At 40.4% G+C, this 25,239-nt stretch overlaps 1 protein-coding gene across 2 annotated transcripts in view; it reads left to right on the top strand.

Annotated features, from left to right (window-relative positions):
- Positions 1-25,239, top strand: part of Cadm1 (cell adhesion molecule 1) — a 315,013-nt gene that overhangs the window by 263,232 nt on the left and 26,542 nt on the right. For both annotated transcript variants that reach the window (XM_013009799.1, XM_013009798.1), the window contains exons 6-8: positions 11,465-11,564; positions 15,181-15,353; positions 20,546-20,629. In XM_013009799.1, coding sequence (XP_012865253.1) covers positions 11,465-11,564; positions 15,181-15,353; positions 20,546-20,629 — 357 coding nt within the window. The remainder of the gene's footprint in view (positions 1-11,464; positions 11,565-15,180; positions 15,354-20,545; positions 20,630-25,239) is intronic.

Here is a 25,239-nt window from a genome sequence, read left to right as displayed (position 1 = left end):
TTCCAGGAAAAGGCTCCATCTGCACCTCTTCCTGGGCAGTGCAGTTCTTTTGTGTCTGTCTTCACAGTTTCATTCTCTGTCATCCTAGGATCCTGTCTCCTTTGTGTCTCTTCCAAGGATCCTTGTCATTGGATGTAGAGACTGCCCAGATAATCCAGAATAGTCTCATCTTCAAGCTAACTGTCTACAAAAACTCTTTTTTCAAGTTAAGTCACCTTCACAGGTTCCAGGCATTAGAACATTGCTTCAGATTCCATCATGCAACCTACTATACGCCTTATCACATATTTAAATCACCTGAGTAAAACAAGAAGTAGGAAAAGGTATAAAACGGCTCCCAAGAGACAATACCACTCCTACCTTTTCTTACACTGTGAGCTTGTCTTAATTTAACATTACATATACAGGTTTTTCTTGTTAATTCATTTCAGCTACTTCATTATATAGGTTCATTATGAGCATCATGCTTATAATTTTCATATCACTAAAACTATTGTGGTATAATGTTCCTATAATGGGAAAACAGAAATGATCAGATATTATCTAAATTGGCAGATAGTAGAATTCTTGTGACTTTGTTAATATGTAATTCATTTAAGCAAACTTAATATCCATTAACTTCCCTTGTAGGGGCCCATTAGCTTTAATAATACATTAGCTCCTTTGTGAGTCCTGAGTAGATATTTGCCCAATTTTCACCCCTAAACTCTTTTCAGTGGTTTCCCAGAGTGTCTTTTAAATGAATTCTAGCCATATCCACCTACAAAATTACACACTCACTTGTGAAATGAAAAATATTCCTCCTACCCTGTGCAACACTTGATAACGATCCTTAGCCTTGCTTTTCTGTTCTGGAGAATCAAGATTGTCCTTCCAAGAAAAGGAATAAGGGTCCAGATCTGAACCCATTGGACTTTGACCTGAAAAAGTACCGCTGGCTTCTGCGTGCAGTAAGGTGACTTTTTTTTTTTGTCGGTTTGGGGGCTTGAACTCGGCCTGAGTGCTGTCCCTGAGCTTTTCAGCTCAAGGCTAGCTCTCTACCACTTGAACCACAGCACCACTTCTGGTTTTCTGGTGGTTAATTGCAGATAAGTGTCTCACAATCATTTCTGCCTAGGCTGGCTTTGAACCTCAATCCTCAGATCTCAGCCTCCTGAGTAGCTAGGATTACAGGCATGAGTTACCAGTACCTGGCAGTAAGGTGACTTTTTAACACCTCAAACATGAGGATGCCACCAGTGGTTAGTCCAGGCTCTTTAAGTGGCATCTTTTTGTGGACAGCAGTGTTGTTTTATTCAATATAAGTCACACAGACAGCTTTTCCTTGATATGCCAGTATATCAAGAAATAAACATAGGAAAAGTGTTTTGTTGTTGTTGTTGTTGTTGACTAAAGGAAGGTTAAGAATTTAAAAGCCTCATATCAATTGAAAAGGAAAGACTCACTGTTCAAGAAAGTGACCTGACCACTGAATCAAGGAATACTGCTCCATTCCTAAAGCATTGTTACCAACTTAAGTAGCTTCTGTAAATGCAGTTGGAATTCTCTGTTATCCCCTGCTAGCTTTTCTCTTCTTGATCAACCAGCAGCTATACAATAGCAAAAGCCTAATGCCCTGAGCACAGTCCTCGAGCCCTTACCAACTATTGGCCAGTGGTATTGGTGGCCCAACTCCATTCCCTCATAGCAGGACTTTCTCTTCAGACAAGATGACCAAGGAGATTACTAAAGGTATGAGTAATTTGTTCAGGAGCCAGTCTACATAGATAGTGTATTACTGTGGACACTCTGTATTTTTATTTTTATTAGCACATATTAATTATACAAAGATGTTTTTTGTGGTAGTCTCTTACATGAATATGATGAAGCTTGAAGACATTCACCACTCTTCTTGTTCTTTCTTATCCACACACACATACCTTATATACCTTTTTAAGCAGTTGTAATAGGTTTCATTACTATTTCTCATACTTGTATATTAAGTACTTTGATTGTATTCACCACCCCCTACCTTTCCCTTTACCCCCTCCACATAACACTAGCTCCTGTCCTCAAACAGTCCCCATTTCATATTCCTGTCCTTCATTTTATAAAGTTCATGATAGTTGACTTTCTCAGCCTGGGTTATTTCACTTAACACGATGATCTCCAGTTCCATCCATTTCCTCTACACAGTACCATTTCATTCTTCTTTATAACTGAATGATACTCCATTTGTGCTTATATGCCATCTTGGTTTATTCACTTATTAGTTGATGGGCACCTAGACTGATTCCATAGTTGGACTATTGTGAAGAATGCTACTATCAACATGAATGTGTAGATATTTCTATTATACGCTGACTTACATTTTCAAGTATATACCCAGGTGTATACCTACATATTTTAATTGACCCAGTTCCAAAGTTGATACTTTTAACCTTTATGAAGACATTGGCCCTTAAAACAAACAAACAAAAACGTGTTTTTTTTTCCCTTGGCCTGGGGAAAAAAATAAATAGAATAATATATTCATCACATTTTGTTAAGAATTTAAGGAGTCTCTTTTTCCTGTAGAATTTTCCTAACTTCAGTAACTTGAGAGCCACTTTATCAATTAAACTTTCCGTTAAGTCACTTTATTGCTTTAATTGAATCAAGACTCACATAAAAATAGCAGTGAAATTATGAGTTTTGTTAAGAATACATGCCTACTAAAGTTTTAAAGTATATCACTATTCTTTATTCAATGTCCATTCCTTTGTCACCTTAGAAGATTTCTTACACCATTGATTCAGATTATAACAGAAAATTCTGAGCCTCTCCTTAGACCTTGTTGTCTGCTCCCAATGAAGAGACAGCCTCAGGAGTCAATCTTAACCAGATCTGAGTGCTATGGCATATCTTCAGTTGGGTTTACCCTAGCCTATTTGGGCAATGAAAATTCGCAGAACCTTCTCTCTGCCCCCGTCTAAGTTGAATGAATATTAACCAGAATATGAACAGGGTTAAATGACAGATTGTAGAATTCTGTATAAGTTATATCCTTTTAAAAAATAACATTAAAAGAGAAATGAACTAGTGACAACTTGAATTGTATGACATTGAATATCTTTCTTGAAGTATGACAGAGAGAAAAGGGAGGAGGGGAAGAAATTAAAGGAAAAAAGGAGCATACTTCTCTTAGCATGCAAGGCCTCCATGCTTCGTGGAAGACAAGGCTTGCGCTCCAACTTGGAATTGCTTTTGTCTTGTGGATTCAAGCCCTAATTAATTGAACCAGTATTCTGCAGTGTTTGTTAGTCCCCTTATTTGTGATACCAGGAGAAATTGTTGGGCCCAATTATGTGAAAAATCAGCCAGATGTGTATGCTGTCATTGTTTTAATAATCCTTAAATTTTTGGTGAGTACAGATATTAATTGTGTAGTATGCGTTGAAGTGATTAACATCAATGTAATTTATCATCTGGAGATTTCTGAACATAAATAAATGAGTTGTTTTGTTCAGCAAGGTGTTGACCCTTTCAGAATCAGTGAATTAAAGTCTCCCCCTCTCTTCTTTTTTATTATAAATATGAAAGGCACCACAATCAGCCAAGTGTTCAGTTATTTGATTTTCTGGGGCATTAGCCACTCTTGTTTGTGACATTTCCCTGTTGGGTGCTCGTTTGCAAGCTCATTAATAAGGTTTTCTCATAGGAACATTGCTGAGAATGAAGAACATACAGTAGGGCTCTTACTTTGCTAGCTTTCATTTGGAGACCCAGCAAGGGTACAGCAACAGCATGCAGCTAAATGTTTAAAACAGAAAATAATTATGTTCGCACACTGGAATTCAAAGCTCTGTTTTCTTAGATGTTATGCAGAGAACAGTTTTGCTTTTTAATGTTCTGAGCTATATGACCCTAAAGTCTTTCTGCGCATTTTTTTTCCTCTCACAAACCTCTGTATAGGTGATGTTGTCCAGATTGACAACATGGTTGATTATAGCAGAGTATGATACAATTGTAGCGTGGTTAGTAGTTCTCTCTGATGTGAGGGAACGTACTCTTGTCAAATAAAAGCCTGTTTAAACGAAAACAGTTCACTGTCTGCACGCTAAAAGAAAACTGTCTAAATAGCATCAAGGTGGCAACACAGAGCAATGTAAGCTAGGAATTCAAAGGGAAGCTGTGACCCTCGGAGTGCAGTTCGGATTGCTGTGCAGAAGGAAGGAAAAGCCTTACTGTGGACCGAGGCGAATATGTGCTCTGCAATTATTGCTGCATGCTTTGATTTCGCTCATCACAGACTTGCTCTTTAAAAGGTTTTGCAAAAGAAAAAAAATGTTTAAATCTCATTTTGTGAGGGTTTTGTATATGCATGTAAAAAGGGGGGGCAATTATGAGTTTTGAAAGGGAGAATGGAAACAAAGGCTCTTGAAATGTGTATTTGAATCCCTTCCCCGCTCAGATTATCATCTGACAGTTAATCATGTCCATGGGCATCGTTCTCAAAATGACTTTTATTGACTGGACATAGCTAGATGTTTTATAAATCCATATTCCCATTCATCCAAGGTCCACAGAAAGGGAGGATTTTTTTTTCTTTCATTCCCTTAACTGGGGGGAAATTGGGCACTGAGGAGATGATCAAAACTTGTTCTTTATCTGTGACAAAATAATGTTTCTCTGGTATTGATGGTGCCCTGTGGTGAAGGAGGAAGAAAAACCTGGAAATGGGAAAGCCTTTCCTCTTGGGAGTGGAGGATGAGTCTCAGAGAGCAGCTCTTTTGTCACGTCAGTTTCTGTTCCTAGGTTGTATTCTTCAGAGTGGGAGCTGGCACTTTCACATTGGGTCTCCTGTCTGATCTCAAGTCTCGAGTCTCTTTTAACAGAATCAGCTCTACCTTCCACTTTCTTTTTTACTTTATTTTTTAAGGGAATGAGTTGAGTTTCAGGGAGGTTATTTCAATATTTATTATTTCTCATGAGAAATAATCAAGGCATGGAGGACAGCCTCTTCCCCCCATGGAAGCTCACTTTTTAAAACCTGTCATTCTTATGTGTTAACACAGAGTGCTGGTGGCATCTTCAAGTTCCCAGGGTTGTAAGCGTTATAGATTGCTGACAATACATTCAGTGGAAGCAAGATTTGGGTGACCCTGAAAGGAAGGACAGAGGCTTCTTCAAGGACCCTCTTCTCACAGACCCAGTATATTTATGGAAGATACCTCTGTTTTGCTATGGACATCCAATACTTGAATAGTGAAACCAGACTTCTAACATACACATTTATTTTTTTTGCTCAATGGTTTTGAATTCAAGGTCAAAGTTTGCTTCTGTGGAAGGCTAAATGATTATGAAGTTTACCTCTTTAAGAAAAAAAAATCTAAAAAGAATGATTCAGCAACATCCTTTATGATTTCCCTATGATGCTACTTTGAGATCTCCAGAAATGTGTAATGGAAGTACCTAGTCCAGAACATGTGTCCTGAGCTAAGATGGGGTGTTGGCCCTGGACGGCCTTACTTTCCAAACCAGAAGCGCATTTCACAAGGAGGGCTAAAATGCATTCATGTTATATTTTTTTGTTGTTAGTAGTAACACTAGGAGCAGAATTCCATATCCCATTTATTTCTCCACTTTCTCATTTGCCCACTTCTTCATTCCCTCCTTCTGATACTTTTTTTTTTGTCATGGGGCCTGAACTCTTGTCCCTCAACTCTTCAGCTCAAGGCTAGAGCTCCACCACTTGAGCCACAGCACCACTTCCAACTTTTCCTGCTTATGTGGTTCTGAGGAATCAAACCCAAGGCCTCATGCATGCAAAGCAAGCACTCTTCTACCACTGAGCCACCTTCCCAGCCCCTTCAGATACATTTTTAAATGCCTAGTATGTCCAGACACTGGCACATCATTCTAGATATCCTGAATTTTAAAAAGAAAAAGAAAAAAGCCTCATCTTCCATTGTCTAGCATTTGCCCCTAAATTCTGAAAAATCCTTCTAGGGTATAAAAGAGTGCTCCACTACCTTTATATATTTATTTATTCATTTATTTATTCTTATTTTTGTCAGTCATGGGGCCTGAACTCTGGGCCTGGGTGCTGTCCCTGAGCTCTTCAGCTAAAGGCAAGCGCTCTACCACTTGAGCCACACTTCTGGCACTTCTGGCTTTTTCTGCTTATGAGGTACTGAGGAATCACACCCAGGGCCCCATACATGTAAGGCAAGCACTGTACCACTGAGCCACCTTCCCAGCTCCCTCCACTACCTTTAAAAGCCATTGGCAATATAACTTACTGCCCAAACTTGCCGAGTAGAATAAAATTGCATTGTGTAAACGTGAATAGTAGTTTTAAAATCCACCAAAGGCAAGTGTCACCAAGGGGAAGTGGCAGTATGGCACATGCCTCTTTCCCCTACCAAAGTGGGTTTGTTCCCCTCCTCATAGCTCACCTCCCCCCCCAACAAGTATAATTTTATGTGTCATGATTCAACTGAACATGTATAACAGTAGAGGGTCCTTCACCTTGAGAGCAAGCAAAATAACAGCAGGGAAAATTAGTCATTAACATCTTAGGACAATAGAAAACAAAATGTTCTTTCCCTCCTCTCTGAGAGCTGCGTGACCCCGTTCCCTTACCAGGCCTGATCTCCTTGTCTGCTTGCTATTGTCCTCCTAATGTCAGAAAGTTGTCCTCTCGCAGCTATTTAGACAGCCAGATTAAATTTTTGAGTTGCCCTGGTATAGCTTCTAATATGCACCAAACATCAGGGTATTCTTTGCATTGCCTTCCACTCCCAGTCGTCTTTTGTGATTGGCGAAGAGTGCACAGGTGCTGACCAGTTCCTCTCCCAAACATTCTGATAATAGCAGAGCCCAAGCTGCCCTGGGTTTTCCCGTGAGGTCTTAAAACAGCAAACTCTTGTGCCACAGATGTGAAGGTCTCACACTTGGTGTTTTCCTGAATAGGGGATGAAAGCTTGAGACTATCGAGAACCCAGATCCTACAGGCAGTTGCAGGAATCCATTTACGCCCAAGCCCTTGGGCCTGCTTGTAGTGGGTACATGGGAAAATAGCTAATGCCAGCATTCCTTGATTTAGAAGTTTCGTTTTATGGAGGGGCTTAAACTCAGGACCTAGGCACTATCTCTTAGATATTTTTTGCTCTGCCGCTTGAGTCACACCTCCACTTCTTTTTTTTTTTCTGGTTAATTGGAGACAGAGTCTCATGGACTTTCCTGCTTGGATTGGCTTTGAACAACAATCCTCAGATCTCAGCCTCCTGAGTACCTAGGATTACAAACCTCACTGGCATTAAGCTCTAAATGTTCTTTGGAAGAAAGATAAGGAGGCCAATGTACCCCCTGGGAAAATAGGTCTCTGATCAGGATGTTAGGGCACCATTTCCCTTTCTTAGCTCTTCTGTTCTTCGCTATGTGGGAGGGATGACATCCTAGAAGAAGCTGCAAAATACTTTATTTTTAATTAAAAATAATTTTTCCCCAAGACCTGGTATGTTAGTGTTGTGTTCCAGAGAGGAGACTGTGCCTTTTCATTTACATAGGAAATTGAAATACAGGTTCCAGAATCTTGAGTTTCATCTTCTGCAAAGATCATAGAATGTGGTGCAAGGTCAGACTGGCATGAAATCAATTGTAATCTGCCAGCAAGCCATTCGAACCTCTTTAAGAGTTTCCTTTTATATGTTTCCCCTTTATAGAGAGAGCAAAGTACATTTAAAGAAATTCTCATCAAATCAGAATGCCTTTCTAATATTATTTTTTTAATTGGTTGCTACTGTAGTGTGACCTAAAACCTCCTGGTATTTAACCCTCTGTGCAACTTTGACTAATGAACAAATTTTGTCTGCTGTAGCAGTCTTGCTAAGTAAGTGTCTTTTAAGGGTTTTAAAAAAAAGAAAAGAAAAATCAGAGTGTTATGAAAACCTCAGATCCTTCGACCTAATTGATTGGCTGGTGCTGATGCCATCTCTTTAATGTTCCGTAAGTGCACAGACCTAACTATTTTTCTTGTTTTTATATAGCAGTTCCATTTTATAATGACATTAAGCCATTCTGAGCAGTACATTTCTGGACAGTTATTGCACTTGGGTAGAAAGTGTCATCTGGCTTTTAGCCTTGTGCCTTACCGACACCAACCGAGGCGTAAAATGATCCCCCAGAAAATGTACTAAGGCCTTTTTACTTCATTACTTAAAGATAAATCTTCAAGTCTGGTTCTATTTCAGAAAAGATTTGGTGGGTGATAACATTAGATTTATGAACATAATTAAAATAGAAATGATGAGCTCTGGGCTATTCAATCAGCCATCTGGATTGCCGATATTTTGACTTACTCATGTTGTAGTCAGGAGTCTGTCCCAGAAAAATGTAATGGCCCTGAGTTCTAGAGGACTCACTGGGATCCCAGGATTTCTGTTTCACCTGTTGAGGATACTAAAGACCCTCTTTTAGAATTTGCTTTAAAGTTTGTCATCACCTTGGGGACAGATCTTGGCACCTTGACCCTCTCTGTCTGTCTGGTTCATAGGGTAGGAAGATAGCTCAGTTGCCCATGGTCAAATAATATGTCCATAAATACACATATGTCAATGAAAAGGAAATCTTTCTGTATACCACATACAAGATGAATGTCTCCTGTCTTGGCTAGCCATTAAGGTAGCTATACCCACACATAAATGGTAGCTGTTTCTCCAAAAACCTAACATGGAAACCAGGATACTCAGCTGTCAAAACTAGATGTGTATTTTCTGTGGCTTAATATATTTTAAAATACAAATTCCAGGTATGCCCTTAGCTTGTTTTTCCTGATTTATATGTGTAATTGACAACTGGTAAACAGCTCATTAGGAACATAAAAAAGCGTTGAACTAAAAACAAACTCAGTAGTCCTGAAGAGGCAGGGTGGATTAGATTTTCTTCAACATTTTCTTTATTATTAATGGACATTGAGCTATTAAAACCCTTAGTGCACTGTACTGAAAAATACACTCTTTCTGTTGGCTTTTAAATTACAGGAAATGGGAAAGAAAACCAATGGAAACTTTCCACATAGGCTAGCCAGCATTCTGCTTCTCCTTAATTAATGGGACTAAGTCAGCAGTGCATGAAAAATGTAGCCTTTTTGAGGATCACAGATTAACCTGTGAGCAAATGCTACATTGCAGCCCAAATTTGGGCTCTAAATTTAGCCTTGCCTGATCATTTTCTGGTTAAGAATGGCAGATGTCCTCCAACCAGAAACCCATAGTGCTATTTGGTTTCTAAATATGAGTTCTGAGGTAGCATGCCTTCCATAATTTGTGTGCTCCGTGTCATAACCTTCTCTCCTTAATTTTGGTGTATCCTTTCTATATTTTTATTAGCATATATTGATACTATAGGAGGATTCCATTGTTATAATTCCATAGATGTGCACAGTGTACTTTGAGCTGTGTACTCCCTCTCCCTACTCGCCTTTTTCAGTTTTGGGTGGTTTCCATTATGCTGTCTACATATATGTAATATAAATTATATGTATATATACCTATATACATATATGTGTATAAACAAATACACACATATAAAAGCCTCCCTTTACCTCATGTCCCATTACTGTTGCTATTGTCACTTTAGGCCAAGGTATCTTTTAACCAAGTAGCTGCATGTCTGGAGGACATGCGGTATGCAGTATGCCCTGTGGTGATATTTAGCCCCTGGTGTGGTCTGTAGTTCAAATAGAAGGGCCCAGGAGCTCTTGCAGCCAGCACTAGTTCAAGGTCAACTTGATGTCCTCCATGACCGTTTCTACCTTCCTTTAACACAATATCTAAGACAGCTTTCAATATCTAGAAACATCCTCATCATGCTTTTAAGTCTTTCTTGGCCAACAAGTTCAAGAATGGGTCTGGGTGCCTTGCACGGGTTTGGTGGGAATTTGGGGGCTTATCCCATTCCCTAACAAGTAGCAAGATTCTCCAAAGGTGCTGCCAATTCACAGGGCACGTATTGGATATTGGGGGGGGGGCTCTCTTAAAGTCAATGCCATATACTTCTCAGAGGTATTAGAAAAAGATCCTTGATAGGAACAAGGCAATAAAAATGCATCTGGCAGCAGCTAGCCCTGGGGAGGACTTGGTCTTGCAGCTTACATAGCTGTGTGCAGGGTGAGATTGGTTGAGCCTGGCTATATTTCTGTCTTCTCTCTTATTCCATAGGATGAATGCTAATGAGCTTACCGCTGTTTGTCAAAGGCCAAGGGGCTATTGTTGAGGTGGTGTGATTGTCTGAGAAAGTGAAACTATGGTAATTGTTTCGACCTCTTAGCCAGCTGATGTCTTACCCTCTCACACTTAATACTCTTGGGTACATTTCCAAAAATACATGTTTATAGAGCCCCAGAATTAAATGAGGAAACTGACTTGGGGATTAGTAGCTTGTCGTTCAGTGGGGGGTGGGGGAGAAAAGCCTCCTAATTCTATTCAGGCTTTATTTGTAGATGTATTTGTACATTTATCCTTGTTCATTCTTATTAACTTCGTCAGCCTTTCTCCCAGTTTCCTGAATCTCCCATCATTCATCTTATACCTTACCTCCCCCAACACACACCACACACACACACACACACACACACACACACACACACACACACACACACACACACACATTTTAAGTGGCTGATGGACATAAGAATATTTACATTACTGTCCTAAATACTTCATTGCATTAGGGAGCTATACATGGCTTTAACTCTACATACCATTGGGAAGTGTAGTTTTGAATCAGAAATCTATCCCAGTATGCATTCCACAGCGCTGTCTGGCTCTCACTAAGTTGTCTCTTAAGACCACGGAGTAGCTGCTTCATCCTGTGGGTACCAGAGTTCTCTTCCCAGTGATGGCCCCAATCATGCTAGGCTCTGAGTAAACATTAGTTGTTTTTCCTCTTCCGTATTTAGGCGAGATGTGAGTTTGTTTCTCTGGGAGTCTGTCTCCCACTTCCTTTCCTGTTAGAGGCATTGAAGTGAAATTCAGGACTTCCCCCTTTTCCCATCTGAAAACAAGAGCATAGAAGAGGCAAACATTAATATGCAGTGTCACCACATCTTGTCACATGGTAATATATGATATATGATAAACTGTATCAATTCTGAGCACCACACATATCTGTGGCTTCACCTCAGCACAAAGGCAGACGAGTTTCCTTTAGCTTGAGTGAGTTTGGAGATAAACTTCAACATAACAAAATGTATTTTACAGGAAATGTTTGATGTGTCACAGTTGGCTTATGAATCTCTTATCTATTCGTGGTTCACTCCTTAGAGTTATTAGTCAATTTAATTTGAGCAAATGCCAGGATTACTAACTAATTAGAAGGATGTTGCTGAAGGCATGAGGATGGGGAAAGAGCTGGTGTGGGGTTTGTGACAGCATGCAAGTCTGATTTTGCCTGACGATATCATTGGCTAAACATTGTACTTTGTGTTGTTGTCACACAGATAAGCCTCAAGTGCATATTCAGATGACTTACCCTCTACAAGGCCTAACCCGGGAAGGGGACGCGCTTGAGTTAACATGCGAAGCCATCGGGAAGCCCCAGTAAGTTCTGAAGGCCAAGGTTGGCAGAGGGTCATGAACAGTAAATGTCATAACACAGAGATGTGCATTCACAACTCATTGGCCTGTCACCTGTCTCCTGTTACAGAAAGGATGGAATGTGCATCTTATTTTTTTTTCAGAAAAGAGAGAATATTCTATGTTCATCGTCAGGATTAGGAGAAAAATTAAATGCCAGCTAGGATGAAAATCTCAGCTAGTTCTATTTTATTGTCGTCAGGATGATTGTCAGAACTGTTTTCTCTCTCACACCAAAAATAATCCTAATAAAATTTTAATGTGCCCGCAATGTAATAATATATCTGCTACCTGCTGCATTCATGTCTAAGCTAGAAAGATGGTTTTTGGATTCAGATTAAGCTGCTGTGTTTAGGGCCAAACAAATTTGCCCTGCCTTTTATTTGACCTCCCCATTCATTCCCTCCAAGAGAAGTGTATGTGCTGTGGAAGAACAGGTCAGGATGGCATTGAGGGCACTCGGACTTTCTCTGGTGCCCAACAAAAGCCAGCATTGAGCTCCCTCTGCTGTCCCTCTGGCATGCATCTTTTTTTTTTTTTTTTTAATCCTCACACGGTTTTGCTAACTGGCCTCTTCGCCGGATTCCTCTAAAGAGCTTACTGCATCTTAATGAAGCTTCCCCCAAAATCTTGGGAAAGAAATCTCCCTGTGACAGCTAAGACTCGAGATTGCTGGATCTTTCTCTGCATTTCCACCCTCTCTGTTTTCCTGGTTGTTCAGTATTGTTTAGACACTGGTAGTTGACCTCAGGACTTTGAGCTTACTAAGGAAACACTCTCTCCAGCCCCTACCTCCAGTCCTTTTTTGGGTTTTGCATATTTTTAAGGATTTATGTTTTTGTTTTCCTCAGAGAAGATCTCATTCTTCTGTCCAGGATGGCCTCAAATCATGACCCTCCTATTCCTGCCTACAACATAGCTGGGATTTTAGGTGTGAACCCCTATCATAGGCTTCTTTTTGAGAGAAAGTCTCACTATAGCCTCTTGCTTCAGCTGGCCTTATATGTGAATCCTTTAGTCTCTGCCTCCTGAATAGCTCGGGTTATAGGCATGTGCCAAGACTCCAGGCTTCCACCCTCCCCATTTTTGGGGGGGGGGTTCTAGTCGTGGGGCCTGAACTCTGGGTCTGAGCACTGTCCCTCAGCTCTTCAGCTCAAGGCTAGCGCTCTACCACTTGAGCCACAGTGCCACTTCTGGCTTTTTTCTTGTTGCTTATGTGGTGCTGAGGAATCGAACCCAGGGCCTCAGGCATGCAAGGCAAGCACTCTACCACTGAGCCACCTTCCCAGCCCCCTCCCCATTTTTGTATTTATTTCTTCCTGGACTAGAACATGCTTTCTCTCAGCTGGTGGCTCATGCCTGTAATCCTAGCTACTCAGGAGGCTACTACTAAGGAGGCTACTCAAAGCCCGCAGGGGCAGAAAAGTCCATGAGACTCTCATCTCCAATTAACCACCCCAAAACTGGAAGTAGCACTGTAGGTCAAAGAGGTCGAACCCTAGCCTGGAACAAAAGAACTCAGGGATACCTCAAGCCCCACAACTGAACACCTGCCCCCCCCCCAAAAAAAGAACACATTTTCCAGTATCAAACCATTTAGAGTTTAGGTGGTAGATACTACTCTAGGTTTCGTTTCTCCTTTCCTCTGGCTTTCCCATGTTATTTGGATCTAAACACTTCAGGCTTTTGACAGAATGGTCTTTTTCACTTTTGAGCACTGCAAAAAGATTCAGGTCTCTCTTTGTGTGAACTGTTTGGTATATGTCCTAATTATCAGCTTACCTTTCCTCCAGAACAATCTAGTGGAGGGAAACAAAATTCTCAGAGGCCTCTTACAATCCCTGTATTCAGCCACATTAACCACACTTACAGTATATGGCTTGCTAACCTATATTTTGTTTCTGTATTTTTTCCCCCTGAAGAAGGCACTGTGTTCAATTGAATGTGCCACGGGGACAGTAAATTACACGTTTCCTTCAGGACATTTATACCAGAGAGGGCATTTTATTTGTTCCTCTCAGATAGGAACGGGTATATGGTTGCGTGAGCAAGCACGCATTACTCCGCTGCTATCCCTCCTAGCATATTACCTATTTATTTTCTCAAGAAATTGCATACAATAAAAATGGTAATTTAACTTGCCATTAAATGTTGTGAATATTCTCAGCACTTACCCTCGCGATTGTTTCAGCTGTCAAACAGCAGGACATTCGCTCTGATTGCCACACAGACCCATTGGCCACTGCCTACAAGGAGGACATATGCAGTACTAATTCTTAAATAATTCACAGACTCGTAATGACAAACCCATGTGTAATTAAAGAAAAATGGTGACTTCACATCCTATTTGAAAATTGACATGCTGCTGGCCAGGGCTGAGTGGAATATCCATTCATTCTTAAACATGGGTCTTGGTTGTGTCGCTGTTTCTCGATGTATCGATGTATTGGTAGGCACTAAAGGGAAATTACCGTCTGGGCCCCAACCTCTGTCATCCTCCCTCTGAGGAAAAAGTTTGAGACTAGAGGTGTGGCACTTGCCTACCATATGCAAAACCCTGAGTTAGACTGCTAGCACTGTGCGTGCACACATATGAGTTTTCAGATGCGTTATGTGTATTCACATGCTTTTAGATGTGACTTCCATTTCATTGGAAGTTGAAGGAGACTCCTTGAAGAACAGAAAGTTCACATTCTGTACGTTTGGAGGATAATGTGGTATGGGGGCATTTTTGTCTCCAGAGCATCTTGTGAATTTTCTTTTCCTAATGAGTATATGAGGACACATGGAGTATTTTCAATCATGAAAATAAACTTGTTTCTAATGAGTCAGAAACCTTATAGAGCCTCCAAAACCTGTAGAAATGTTCTGGGAGGGGAGGATTAGATTCCTATCTCTAGCCTGGAGGGCTCCCACTGTTCCCACTGGGGGAAATCCAGCAATGCCTGTGGCTAGAAGAGACAGAAGAGAAAGCCACTTGTTAGCCATGGAACAGCTACACAAGGTAGAGCAGTCCAAAAACGGTGGATCTTTGGTGAGGAGAAGAAATGACTATCTTTCTAGAATCAGAGAGGATTTTTGAAAGTGCCATTTTTTTCTTTTTGATGAAAATCAGTATCTGTTTAAATATCACCAGTGCCTCTGTAAGAAAACAACTCTCTCTTGATGTGTTGGTAACCATCAGATTTATGCTTTTACATCACTAGGCAAGAACTTGATCTGTTTCTTTCTAATGAGATGATTAATATTAACTAAGCTGTCCTACCTGAACTGGTGTGAAACTACCTACCAGGGCATGAAGAGCAGGGCACCCCAGTTTCCTTGTTCACTTACTAAAGATGAATTGGAAAGAAGACTCCTGCCTATGGTCCGTTGAAGATCTTTCAGCAGCTGATCATATTCTTTTTAAAAATCTATTCCAGACAAAGTTTTGGAGACTTCTTGGTGATAACTTACAGGGTCTCTAGTAGGCCCTCTTTGTGTCAGACACATGTGATTTATTGACTGTGTGAGTGAGGTCTGGATGTAGATATCTGACTGGGATGTAATAGGGTGGCTTGTCCTCTCTTTTCCCCTGCAGGCCTGTGATGGTAACTTGGGTGAGAGTCGATGATGAGATGCCTCAGCACGCCGTCCTGTCCGGGCCCAACCTGTTCATCAATAACCTAAACAAAACAGATAATGGTACATACCGCTGTGAGGCCTCCAACGTAGTGGGGAAAGCTCATTCGGATTATATGCTGTATGTATACGGTACGTGAGCAGATAAAACACTTCCACTGATGCAGCCACAGCTAGGAATTCACTCCCAAGCCTTTGGTCAAGTTGAAAACCAAAACCCACGTGGTTACTTGAAGAACTTCAAGGAGCCCGGCCTGAGGCAGAGCACAGTATCTCCACCTGAGTCCACAGTGTCTCTTCTTCTCTCTTGCTAATCAGAGGGACTTCCCATGCAATCACAGTCACCGCTCATGCTGAGTAGGAAAGCTGTCCTCTGGCACAGGCCACGGAGATGATGTTAGAAGTAATGACTGAAACACTCAATCTTACCAATTAGTGGCTTTCAGCTCGGGAAGTTTATTCCCAGTGGTGTTTGCCTGTGACACCTGGGCCAGCCCATCCTACTGTTTTGAGGAGCAGAGCTATCCTACTTCAGCATGAAGCTATTTAATTCCAGAAGATGTTGCAAGCCAGTAAACACTCGAAACAAACACAAAAGCCTAGAGCTCCATTAGACTACCTACAGCTACTCAAATATGACAGTTTTCTTTAAAATGGGTGTTTTCCTAATCATATTTCCACAGGATTTTTTAAGTATATCGTAAATTTTATTCCCTAATCAACAAATACAAAGCATCTACTATGTGCCCAGCATCAGCATTGCTTTCATAGATAGATAGACAGTATTCAGATAGATAGATAGTATTCAGAGAGATAGACAGATAGTTAGCTAGCTAGCTAGCTAGCTAGCTAGCTAGCTAGCTAGCTAGCTAGATAGATAGATAGATAGATAGATAGATAGATAGATAGATAGATAGATAGATAGATAGAATTCTGATAGGTAGGTAGATAGTAGTGATTATTCTGTTTAGCTGTGGTATGCATTCCCTCTATAGGAGTGAGTCTCCTCTGCCCAATTGGCATCTCTTAGTTTTTCTACCAAGAAAAAGTCATGAACTGATCTGACAGAATGAATAACCAGAGGCATCAAAATTTCAATGTTATAAATATTTGAATATGGGAAAGAGGAATTTCAGTCTCCATGTTAGCCATGTAAATGGTCCACGTGTAAGGAATATGTGAATATGTGCATAGATAAATAAATTATACATAGGGGATGTTTGCACCATACTGTTTTAGAAGCTGGCCGCCTCCCTTATGAATTTAAAAAAAAAGTCTTTTAAATCAAATAGAAGCATGCATTACACCTTATTTACATGGATATTGAAATATAATCCTTGGTCTATACCTCAGGGTTGGCATTCCCTAACACAATGGGAAATTAAAAGATCATGTCAAATCACCACATTGGTAGACTGGGAGTTTGTTTTCTTTAGACACTGCCCATATTGTCGATGGTCCACACCGTCCAAGTAGTGAAGAAAACCCACAGGAAGGAAATGGCTGTGGCCTGCAGGTGAAAATGGGGTTTCCATGTGCCCTGTTTTTAAATGGCAATACACAGAGCCACCTCTGTCCCTCAGATTGTTTAGCAGGGGTAGAAGATCAATTTCTCCCCTTAAACTCCTGATGTGTGAGCCTAGTGTGAGTTGTCTACTTTGTTGATATCCAAGTTATAGACTTTGCACAGATTATACAAAGCACTGACAAATTCCCATCAGGCTCATATATATATATATATATATATGCTTGTCTGGTTTAGAAGACCTAAGTCATCTGGATAAGCAGTTTTGACTCATTGGACTTACTATCTGTATCTCCAAAAAACACATTTCAAGGACTTGATCAACAAACTTTAAAAAAAGTAATTTGTCATCACTGATTCTGTGCCCTTTGGTGACAATTTTATATACATTATCACATTGAATCCCCACCATAAACACATGAGGTAAGCATATTGTCCATTTTACAGATAATAAAATGAAGCTTAAAACTATCACACAACTTTAGCAGGGCACCGGTGGCTCATTGTGGTGATCCTTGTTCCTTGAGAGGCGGAGATCAGAAGGATTGCAGTTTGAAGCTAACTGAGGCAGAAATATTCACAAGACCCCTTCCCAACTCACAGCTCTGACATAATGGCACATGCCTGTCATCTCAGACTACATAGGAGGATCACTGTTCCAGGCCAGCCTGAGCAGAAAAGCCTACCAAGGGAGCTGAATACTGTGGTAACACACCTGTGATCCCAGAAACCATTAGAAGCGTAAAGTTGGTAGATGGTAGTCCAGGCATATGCCAGGAAGGAGCAACTCAGTAGTAAAGCACCAGTCTCGCATATGCGAGGCCCTGAGTTCAAACCCCAGTATAGTACAAATGATAAAATAATAGATACATAAAATAAAGATTATACAACTTTACCCTAGTTCACACAATTTCCAGATTATACTTTCATAATTAACTCTCTGGGACATAGTCTTTATTTGAAAACCAAAAATGATAGGGCCCTACTTGATTAGGCATGTGTGCATGCGTGTGTGTGCGTACACATACACACACACACACACAAATCCAAGATAGTCCACCAGTCCTTGCCTAAGATTCAATAGATTTTATTACCTATCTCTTTGATCTGTGCTACTAGAAATATTTAGAATGACAGGCTAGAACACTAGCCTGAAACATTGCTAATCTCTTAATGAAATATTCTAGCAATTTGGGAAGATGATGGGTGCATTTTCTTTCCAAAGCTAATTTATTGTACTACTATAGGAATTTCTGAAGTACTTTATGAACTGAAAATTGATGTGCTTCTGAAATGTTTAATTCTCTGGAAGTAATCTCTGTACTTGAAGGATCTAGCTGGTTAGTACCTGAACCCCATTTGGTTTTGTCCTTTTAACTTCTCTGTATCACAGTCCATTAACTCTAGCCCTGTATTTCTTTTTCTCTGTTATGTGTATATATGTTTTGCTAGGGATCTAGGAATTGAACCCAGGGCCTTACACATGCTAGGCAGATGCTTTACCACTGACCCACAAAATTCCCAGCCCTCTTTATTTCTTAAATAATAGCCTTACATAGTTCTTATGCCTAGAAATGATCTAAGCTTGGAGATTCTGCCATTAATAGAATCTGGAGTCAGATGTAGACAACAGTTGGCCAGTAATGCTGAAGATAATTCAAAGTGTTTATACTTTCACATCATGAGGGACTCTCTCTGAAGTCTTGTGTCCTTGTTAGTCTTGTCCACTGTCAATTCATAACCATATTTTCAAATGTCATTCAGAGCTACACTTATTGTAGTAATCATATCCTTGTGCCAATGCATGTAGAAGTTAGGCACAGACGTGGCAAGATACTAAGTCAGGGAAGCCTTCCAGGTTACACATGGCCTTTTCAGTGGTCATATTGTAGTAGATGCACAACAGATAAATCACATTGATTGTCCTAGGCGGGGACAGTCAATCAACTAGACACAGCTGAGCTAGACCATGAAGGGAGCAGAGTGTCCTGAGTGCGAGGCTCAGCATCTAGTGCTCTGAGTTCATCTCTGCTCTAGTACCTGCAGCAGAAGCATCCAGACAAGTTGCCAGTCACAAGATGTCTTCCTGCCCACGGCCTCTATAGAAAATGCCAAGGAGTAAAACAAAACAAAGTCTTTTTAAAACATAGTTTAAAACGACTCATTTAATCATTTCTACTTAGAGGAGAATGAGATTTTCTTTATGGACTCCTTTTTGGACTCACATGAGGCTACATTAATCAATAGTTTACCTTCTGTACACTCTACCTTCAAGGAGCAAAGTCTCATAAAACAGAACCATTTAGCCCGGGCATCCACGGCTTATACTTGTAATCAAAGCTACTCAGGAGGCTGAGGTATGAGGATCAGCCAGCGTGGGCAGGAAAGTCTATGAGATGCTTTTTTTTGGTGGAGACCAAAAAAAAAAACCCGAAGTAGAGCTATAGCTCAAGTGGTAGAGCATAGCCTTGAATGAAAATGCTAAGAGACAGCACCCAAGCCCCAGAACAGGCACCTTCTTACACACAAAAAATGCTGTTGATGCTTCCTTATCAAATTCATATAAGCATATTTGTGTGAGAGATGCAGTTTGTGAGGAAACTTAAAACCTGAGCTTTCTAGCAATCATTTTAAATACAAATATTGCAACCAACCATCAAAATCATGGTTTCATAAACTTTTAGGAAGTTGTGCCAAATCCAGTAAAGGTGCAATATATAATTAAAGTTTTGATGTATTAATTAGACAATCCGAGAGCTCACTTGAAGATAAAAGGATACCAGATGTGTTAGGGAGAAAAAGTTGACGTGCTTTAGATAAAATTTAAAATCAAAAGCCTTCAAATCATCTTGTGCACTGCTATAGCAGAATGATTGCTTAGTTCAAAGTCTTGCTGACAATTTAACACATTCAGTTTGATCATTTGGGCTTAGATTTTTTTTTCTCTTTCATATTTGCCCTTCCTTTATCCCCAAATAATTTTTGAGAGGATAGAAGAATATACAGTGTATCAAATATCAGACAGAGGATTCCCCATCGGGCCCCTGGCTTTGAGGGTCAAACCTTAATTTATATTTAGCTGTCTTGTTTACAAGATGGAAAATGTTCTTTCAGTTTTATCATTGTGGTCCACTTAGGTCAAGCTTTTAACATGAGCAAAGGCAACTTATTAATATTTATAAGTTGTAAAATTTTATTGACTTTAAAAAAAAAGTAAAATCTCAGTTAAAAAAAAATCTCACAGGCCTGGAACTTGATATTTAATGGTGACATTCTCTCTTCTTTGTATTTATTACAAGTATAGAAGTAGTTTTACTTCCTGCTGAGATGTATTGATGGAGAATAATGAAGTTAGCCATGGCAGAGAACTAGCACGCAGGGCCACGTTCATCCTTGGCTGATAGGAGTCCTTTAGCTGAACAGCAGCACCTTCTCCTCCTCTTTCCTCCCATCTGTGAAAGCAGAAGCGAAATGACAGCCATTGTACCCACTTAGCACTGAGGTGAACCAGCCTTACCTTTAAGATCTGATGGGGCGGAGGTGTCATGCGTTTCTGGTTTTCCTCACTTCTCTACTTCCCATCTCCTCATCTGTGATTCACTTTTTCTTTCCTTAGCTCTTCCAATGACAGCTTTGAAATACGAGTACGAAACCTAAATCTTTGGGGGTGAAAAGGATTTTTGTTTTTAAAGGGGGAAGTCATCAAACATCTCAATGTCTTCATGCCTTTGTTTTGTCATTACTGACCATTGTTGTGTTCAGCATTGTGGGTTTGATTTTCCTTTTTTTTTTTATCCAGATCCCCCCACAACTATCCCTCCTCCCACAACAACCACCACCACCACCACCACCACCACCACCACCATCCTTACCATCATCACAGGTATGGTACCTTCATTGCCATTGAAAATGTCCTGAATGTATATTGTCTTTCTGGTATATATAAAAAGAGGCCACAACTTCCCTTTACGTCCTTGGGATTTCACTGTTCCTTTATTTGGGAACGCTAAGGACGGATACTAGATTCTTAAATTGAGTCTTAAGGACTTCAGAAAAGATTAAACATCCAAGCATTTAACATCCAAGCATTTATCAGCTATTTTGCGGCTTACCCACGAGGGGATTCTTTTTTTATACATCACCATTCCAAGCAGAATCTAAAGGAATGTCAGCCTGGCTACTGAATGCGAGTAGCTTCTGCTTAGCCGTGGTTGATGCGATGGTAAGTACTGTGGCTTTGGATCACGTTCCATCTTAATCCACGTCCTGTAGTGGATCACACCTACTTGGCCACGCTACTGAGTGCATGGTCTTCTCCCTACTTAGCAGTAACTCAGCCTGCCTGCTCATGGGAGGCTGGAGGAAATCCGTGGCTTTTTCCTGCTGAGGACTCTAGTTCATCATCTCTTTTCTAATTGTCACCGAGCAGGGGTAGGGTGTCCTATGTCCCTCTCCTGGTATCCCATGGCTCTCCTGTTGCTTGGTGTTGGTTGTCTGAGAGTCCTGGGCTTATTTTTGCCTACCAAAGCCAAACCATGTCAACTTGACATGCAGGATTTCACTAGATCGGGCCTTCCCAACCACCATCTACAAATGTCCAACCTCAGAAACACATAAAAACTATTCTGAGGCTGGAGAGTATCTCTTGAACAAGGTAATTTTTCCACTTGAATCTGTTGTCTTGACAAGCCTGCAAGGTCTCTGTGAACCATGCACTCGGTGTTCCATCCCACCCCAGACTTCTTCATAAACACCGAATGTCTCACAATCATCTCTTTTCACGTTCAACTTCTCTTTAGCACCTGCCCTCCAGGATTGCATTGACTTTCTGGAGACATTTTCCATTTGCACAGGAGTTGGGGAAATAGCGATGACCAAAGTGCTCAATGAAGGAAGAGGCCTCATCACCTGAGGAGACACAGTCCTAGATTGTCTAATCCCAGTTTTCTCCACCTTTCTATTACAGTAGGACAAAGAGAACACTTAAGTCCCTATTGAGGATTTTCTTAAATATTGGTCACAGCAACCATCAATGCCTACACTGAATTTAAAAACTTCTGAAAATCCATCAATTGGTTTTTGTGTCTCACTCTAAACCAACTCAACCTAGAGAATTTGCTTCCTAATTCTTGTCTGTATGTTTCTGCTTTAGCTCTATGTTATTAGTTCCTGCCTCTTAAGTAAACTCAAGTTTGTTGGCATTTTCTCTATCACTCGGGAGCAAACCAAAGGCATTTCTTCCTGACTGGGACTTCCAGAACAACTGCACTGTCAACTTTTGATACTGAGACCTAGGTTTCACCCGCCACGAATTGATTGCCTTTCTTCTGGTTAGAAACTGAACTAGGCTCGTAGGGACTTTTGGTTTGGTTTGGTTTAGTTTGGTTTAGGGCAGTGCTGGGGATCCAACCCATGCTAGGCAAGTACCCTATTGAGTGAGCTACAACCCCAGTCCTTTTCATCCTAATAACCAGGTTTTACCTACTGCCGTTTATTACCTGTTATCTATTTAGAAGCTGAGCTAGGCTTGTAGGGGTTTTTGTTTTGTTTCAAGCACTGTTGGGATCAAACCCAGCGAGGGCCTTGGACATGCTAGGTAAGTGCTCTACCCTTGAGCTAAATCCACAGTCCTTTAGGCCTGTGCTCTTGTTACCAGTTTTATAAAGCTACTTCTAGAAAACCCTTTGGATGTCAGAGTAAATGACATCACCTGATTCTGGGTGTGTGAACCCTTACGAGCCCATCAATTGTTGCAGAAGTTGCCCAAGTGTGACCTAGTTTTTATTAGCTCTCATGGTAGAAAGTGTCATCTTGGGAGTTATCCAGGTTTGTGTTTTAAGGCAATATACAAACACCCCATTTGTCTTCAACATGGGCCAGCATATTTTCATTTATGGTTGGTCTTCTTACAAATTCAAGCTTTAAAAAAAAAATTAAGACCTTTAATATTTCCTGGCTCCTCTCTGTCACAGCCAGCCAACAGTATCATCCCAGTTCATAAACCTTAAATCTTTCACTCCAAAGGAAAGCTAATCTTGGGTCCTTACCTACTTACAACTCAGTTGCTATCACAGCTCTGGTTGCAAAGACTTCATTTAAGGAGAAATTTTGAAAATAAACAATGCTATATTTCTACCCATGACAAAGGTACCTTTAAACAGAGATTTGTCTTTGCTTCCAGCTCTCTGCAGCTGGCCCTAGCTCAAGGTAATGTAAGATGATCTCATAGATGCACTTTAGCCCCTCGATGTTAGCAGTTGAATTCTCTACACACCAAATGCATTTGCGGTAATGAATGCCCAGATTCTCACTGGCACACCCAAGAGTAGTTAAATTGCTACTAAAACAACATTGTGGAATCTGTTGTCTTAATGGATGTGATCTTCCAGGCTTCCTGTGTCTTCACAAGTAGTCTTATATATATTTATCTTGCCCAGAAAGCACACTTGTAGAATTTAACATTTGCTCCTTTCTCCAAACAGATTAAAGGTTATGGAGCCAAATGATTCTGAGTCCCATTTTAAAGGTCCAGGTCTCTAAATTTAGATTGGTTCCTAAAAACTCTTACAGACTGAATTCCTGACAAATGGATAGCTAAATTAATTTCCACTCCTCTTCTCTCCTTACTGTTTGGTACATTACAGCCACCATTAGCCTTAAAAGCTTCAACAGCTAAATCCAGTGACTGTCACATAAAGCCAGATTTTTTTTAAGCCCACAATCATCCTTTTCTCTCAGTCAGATGCAATAACTGAAACCCATTCCCCAGGACAGAGTTTCTTCACTACCAGAGAAATGTACAATGCAATAGAAAAATATTTGTAAATTTTGAGAGGTCAAAGTTGATTTCTGATTTCTCTGAAAGGAAGTATTCTCGATGCTGTCTTTTATGTTCCATAGCCAAGATAATCAAATTGTTCCCCGTGTTAGAGGAGGCAGACTGTTCCAGATCACATGACTCCATCAAAACATGTTAAAGCTTCATCCAGGAGACCCTTAAAAGGGAGGAATTGTAATGAATGCCCCATCTATTGCCCACCTACCTGGTGGGTAGAGGAATGCAGCTATCTCCCGTTGCCTGCCTAATGACTTCTGTGTGAGGCACACAACAAAGGGAAATCTTGACTAGGGAGAAATGTTTGCAATGAGTAAACATGGAAAGTTACTAGCCACCAAGCCATGTCAATTGGCCCTAGTTATAGTTTACAACTGATAAGCCATTGGTATCATTAAAAACACAACTTGAGAAATAGGATTGAATTAGGAAGCCATTCAGAGTCTCACTTCAATTCGCCATAAGATCCAGTGGTGTCTTTGTTATCTTTTGTTGATGCTCTGAACCATACATCTCTGTTCTATGTGGGCCTTTGAAAGCTCTCATTCTCTGTCTTTCTCTTTTTCTCTCCTCCTTCTTCCTTTCTTTCTTTCTTTCTTTCTTTCTTCTTTCTTTCACCAGCTTCTTTTGGAATGTCAAGTAGTCCATGTCATTTCATTCGTGAAGATATGTGCCAGTAGATAGAAAAGAAAGCTGCTTCATTTAGTTTAACTTTCTTCCTAGTTACCTCCTCAGCTTTGCACTGGGTATACATGATGTTATGTGTTTCTGTCCTTGATGATAACATCGGCTATCCCCCAAAGGTCAGTCTCTCCCCTTTGAGTCAGTCTTTTTCCAGTCATCACCTTAGAATCACATTTCTCTTCATGAGTATGGTTGTTGTCATGTTCCTGCCTAGCTGTGTATTGGGTTAGATGCTTGATGAGGAATACCACAGAAAGGACTCAGCACTCAATTGTACACACACTTAGCAGCTTAAATATAAAATTCAGGCCAGGAGGAGATGAACCTATAGGTCATTCAGTGCATGCGTCAGCCATAAATTAAAAAAAAATTAAAATCACCTTAGAATAAGAAATGAATAGCTATAGGGCCAAATTCTGAAACACATTAAAAAATCCTTTCATAAGAATGAAGTAGGTCATTTCTAAATGAGTTTTTCCTCCTTTTTTTTTTAACGTGCATATTCAATTAACTATTTTGTGTTTCTTGGAAAAGAAAATCGTAAGGTTTTTCTTACTGGTGACAAAGCACTAAAAAAAGCAATATATCTTGGAGAAAATAATTTCTAGCCCCCAGGCCCACGTTATTATTTTGGCTTTCACAGCTTAATATCATAAGGCTTTTTTTCCCCCACATTAATGTCGATTAAATCATATAACGTAAGGTGGAAACAGCCCTTAACTTTCAGTGATACTGTAGAATGTGCCAAACTAGGGAAAGTCAATGTAGAGTGCATTTGTGGTGTTGTAGGTATGAGGAAAGCAGTACGGAACACTCACATTTGGTACTAACCTGTGGCAGGACCATCTTGAAGTATAGGAAAGCTTTCTGTTCTGACACTAATGATTCTTTCTCCATTGCTGTTATTTTCATGGCTGAGGGGTATAAGCCGGTCTCCTTTTAGGCATGCATTCAACAAATATTGAACACTCATA

Source organism: Dipodomys ordii, unplaced genomic scaffold, assembly GCF_000151885.1.
Source record: "Dipodomys ordii isolate 6190 unplaced genomic scaffold, Dord_2.0 Scaffold10, whole genome shotgun sequence".
Classification (NCBI taxonomy): Eukaryota; Metazoa; Chordata; class Mammalia; order Rodentia; family Heteromyidae; genus Dipodomys; species Dipodomys ordii.
This window is presented reverse-complemented; position numbering and strand designations above follow the sequence as displayed.